Raw genomic sequence first — 4,288 nt, forward strand, 5'->3', positions numbered from 1 at the left:
TCTCTTTTCCTGTTTGTTTCCTACTTCCCATGACATCTCAGCTCTTCTAATTGTTCCCTCCTCTCTCATCTTTCCAGTCCCTCTTTCCAGTGATTCTAACACCTGCCTCTTTTTAAAACATTTTTATTTTATTGAAGTAGGGTTGATTTACAATGTGTTAATTTCTGTTGTACAGCAAAGTGATTCAGTTATACATACGTATACATTCTTTTTCATATTCTTTTCCATTATGGTTTATCACAGGATATTGAATAGTTCCCTGTGCTACACAGTAGGACCTTGTTGTTTACCCATTCTATATATGATAGCTTGCATCTGCCAATCCCAAACTCCTAATTTATCCCTCCCCCCACCTTTGGTAACGATAGGTTTGTTTTTCTATGTCTGTGGTCTCTTACTGTTTTGTAGATAAGTTCATGTCTATCCTTGTTTTTAGATTCTACATGTAAGTGATAGTGTATGATATTTGTCTTTTTCTTAGTTACTTCACTTCGTATGATGACCTCTAGGTCCATCCCCGTGGCTGCAAATGGCATTATCCCTTCTTTTTTATGGCTGAGTAATATTCCATTGTATATGTGTGCCACTTCTTTATCCATTCATCTGTTGATGGACATTTAGGTTGTTTCCATGTCTTGATATTGTGAATAGTGCTGCTATGAACATGGCGGGGGGGGGTGCATGTATCTTTTTGAGTTATAGTTTTGTCCAGATATATGCCCAGGAGTGGGATTGCTGGATCATATGTAACACCTTCCTCTCCCTCCATCCTTGTTTCTCAGTGGAGACACAGCAGGGACCTTTCTCCTCTCTGCCATCTCTCCCCACTCCCATCCTCTCCTCTGTTGAGAAGCACAGGTGAGACCCGTCCCCCCACGCTTTCTCTCTCTTCTCTGACTCCTGTCTCTGGTGTTCCCCTGAATGCAGCACATTCTGGCCCTGCGTGGGACCTTGTGGCAGTGATTTCTGGGGTGTGTGTGGGGGGGCACCCTCCTGCAGAGCTCCTGAGGAGACAGTGAAATCAGCCAGCTGAACCCTTGGGAAGCCTGCAGGAAGTTGCCCTCCCACGAAGTCCTATTTCACTGTCTCCAGGGAGGTCCTGGGGACCTTGAGGACGGGGATCTGCCAGTCTTGAGCAGGGGCTGCAGGAACAGGTGTGAGTCTCCCCTTCGCCCTTCTGTTTGGACCTGTGTGACTTTGGGCAAAGGACTCCACCTGTCTGAGCCCAGCACCTGCTCATCTGTACGCAAGGTCTGTGAGTAGCTGACCAAGGGCTGCCCTGGAGTGGAAGGAGGTAGCTTGGCTGAGGCTCTGCTGGGAGTCGGGGACTCACCCCAGGGGGTCCCCACGCGCTGCTCACTGTCTGGGTCCCCTGGGGGTGGGCTTGTGTCTTGGGGTGGCAGTGAGTGACCCATTGGTGAGGTATGTAAGTCCTGGCTGCCTTGGGGCCTCTGGGGATAGATGAGGAGCTGTGACAGGGACACAAGCTCTCAGGCAGAGAAGTTGGCTCCGGTCAAGTTTTATTTGACCCCCTTTCAGCCTGGGGCTCTTCACAGTTGCCGGGCTGCCTGTACCCCTCTCTCCCCCGGCCGCAGCTCTGTCCATTTGCCTGAGGGAAGGAGGGAGGGTGGGCAGAAGGAAGGGGCTGGAGACAGATCATCAGCCCCTGGGGTGGGGCCCTCCCTGTCTCCACAGAATCGGCCCAAGGGTCCCCAGTCCAGCCGCCCCACGAATCCGAGCTGCCGGGTGCTGGGGCAGCCCCTTGTGGTCAGTCCTCGGCCAGCTACGTGGCTGGTGTGTGCCCGTTGGCCATCCGCCTGGCTGCCCGGCTCCGAGGGCCATCGGTGGGGGCTGCTCCGGGCCGGTGAGCCGCCCTGTTCTTCAGCTGCGGGTACTCCTGGGCTGCCTCCCCATCGCTGGAGTCTGACTCTTCCACGTCGCTGCGAACATCCTTCTCCATCTGGGGAACAGGGAGAAGGGAGGAGGCGCGGGGCGGGGCTGGGCTGGGGGCTCCAGGGAGGCACAAGCTAGCCAACCCTTGCCCGGCCCTACCTGGTCTTTCTTTTTTTAAAATTATTTTATATGTATTTACTTATTTAATATTTATTTATAAAAAGTTTTGGGCTACGTGCATGGCATGTGGGATCTTAGTTCCCCGACCAGGGATCGAACCCACACCGCCTGCATTGACAAGGCGGGGAGGCTTAACCACTGGACCGCCTACCTGGCCTTTCTTTATGAAGCTGTAGATCATGCGGAGGATGAGGCAAGACCAGAACACGTGCAGCAGCTGTAGTGTCATGAGAAGCGCGTTGAAGAAGTAGTAGCCGAAGAAGGGGCCCGAGTTGGCAATGGACTCGTAGTATGTGGTATAGAGGATCCTACGGTGGGTGGGCAGGAGGGAGAGAGGCAGGGGTTATAGGCTGCTGTTGCCCCCGGTCCTAGGAATCTCTAACTTGCGTGACCTTCCCTGCTCCAGGACCTTCTATAGCTCCCCATTACCCACCTCCAAAGAATGATACCTGTGCCCTTCAGCTGGGCATTTAAGTACCCCCCCACACACACCTGGTTATGTTAAATTCAAAGAATGAACAAGCTGGACAACTGGCCGGTCGTGACTGTAAACCCCAAGGGGGTGCTTAGTGTCCCAGCAGCTCTCCTGGGTGGTCCTTTCACACCTTCTCAGGTCCCTCCCCATTCCCTCCCACTACCACCTTCACCCAGATCAGCTGTAGGGTCATCAGTGACCCGCCTTGATCAGACAGCAGGCACCCAGCTGGCCTCCCTCCTCCTCATGTTCTTTCCTCATGTGCCTGCAGGGACCCACACTCCCATGCCCCCACTTCATGGCTTCTCCCTCTCCATCTCCTCTGCAGGCTCCCCCGACCTGCAAACATCAGGGGGCCCCAGGATTGGGCCTCTCTGTCCACACCTGGTCTTCGGTGACTCTGTCCAGTCTTGCGACTGCAAACACTGGACATGGACGTCTCTCCCAGAACCCCAGGCTGGTGTCCACTGCTTCCTCCACTTTTCGGTGGTGGTGCCTGAGGGGCGTGTTGCAGACCCCTCAAACCCGGCGCAGCCAGAGCTAAGCTCCTGATCCTCAAGCAGTAACTCTGAGCCCGTTCTCATCTCGTGACCCTTGAGTCATCCCCCTGAGTCCACCCACTTCTCTCGACTGCATTGGTCGAGCCCCAACATTGCCCACCCGGACCAGTGCTGTCGCCTCCGCCCTGGTCCCCCAGCTCCTGCTCCAACCTCTTACCAGCTATTCCCCCTGGAGCCACCAGAGGGAGCCCGTGAGTACTCGATTTAGGTCCCACCCATCCTCTGCTCAGAACCCTCCAGGACTCCCACCTGGCTTGGGATAAAAGCCCAACTTCTCCCCAAGGCCTGTAAGACCTTGCATATTCTCTCCCGTCAGCTCTGTGCGCTCCCCTCCTGCCTCTCTCCCTCTTGCTCACTCTGGTCCTGCCACACGGGCCTCCTCTCTGTTCCTCCGACATGCTGGGCACGGTCCTGCCTCAGGGCCTTTGCACGTGCTCTTCCCTCTGTGATCAGTATCAGTAGTTTTCTCCCTCACCTCCCTGCAGTCTATATATGAACGCCGTCAGTGAGGCCTTCTCCGACCACCCTATTTCCAGCTATCCACACAGTTCCTGTGACCTTCCCAACTTTTTTTCTCTTTAGCACGATCACTGCCTCACATATTCTATAGTCTACTTGTTTGCCTTATTATATTTCCCCACCTGCCAGTGTCAGCTCCAGGTGAGCAGGGACCTTCACGTTGTTCCCTCTGCTTATTGCAACAAGCTCATCAAATTGCCGGGCAAAGACTTTAGCGCGTGGGGCCCGACGCTGTCTCCCAACCCGTGTTCCAGGCACGCGGCAGGGGATGACGACTAAGCCCAGTTTTCTGTTTCTCCTACCTCTGGGCCTTTGCATATGCTGCGCCCTGTGCCGGGAACACCCTTCCTTGCCTCCTCCTGGAAACCTCCCAGCCCACACTCCACAGCTATCTGGAGGGTGAGGCGGGCTTGGATCTCCACCTTACCGCCGCCCCCCACCTCCCCAACCCCCGGCGGGAGGGCTGACTCACTGGGTGGGGAAGAGCACGAGGCGAGTGTAGAAGAAGACCAACGAGAAGATGATGAAGAGAGCGTCGCACACGCGCCGCCAGTGCGTGTAGTTGAACAACTTACAGGCCTGGAGGGGACAGCAGAGAGAAATAGACCTGGGGGAGGAGCTGCGGCGGAAGCACGCGGGAAGGGCGGGGCGGGGCCGAGAA

At 55.2% G+C, this 4,288-nt stretch overlaps 1 protein-coding gene across 1 annotated transcript in view; it reads right to left on the reverse strand.

Annotated features, from left to right (window-relative positions):
* Positions 1-658: 658 nt before the first annotated feature.
* CERS4 (ceramide synthase 4) overlaps positions 659-4,288 on the reverse strand; it is a 33,659-nt gene continuing 30,029 nt past the window's right edge. Inside the window, exons 9-11 of the mRNA XM_024745776.1 lie at positions 4,100-4,214; positions 2,225-2,381; positions 659-1,960 (exon numbers count right to left, since the gene is read on the reverse strand). Coding sequence (XP_024601544.1) covers positions 1,784-1,960; positions 2,225-2,381; positions 4,100-4,214 — 449 coding nt within the window. The 3' untranslated portion in view covers positions 659-1,783. The remainder of the gene's footprint in view (positions 1,961-2,224; positions 2,382-4,099; positions 4,215-4,288) is intronic.

The sequence above is a fragment of the Neophocaena asiaeorientalis genome, unplaced genomic scaffold (assembly GCF_003031525.2).
Source record: "Neophocaena asiaeorientalis asiaeorientalis breed wild unplaced genomic scaffold, Neophocaena_asiaeorientalis_V1.1 scaffold357, whole genome shotgun sequence".
Lineage (NCBI taxonomy): Eukaryota > Metazoa > Chordata > Mammalia > Artiodactyla > Phocoenidae > Neophocaena > Neophocaena asiaeorientalis.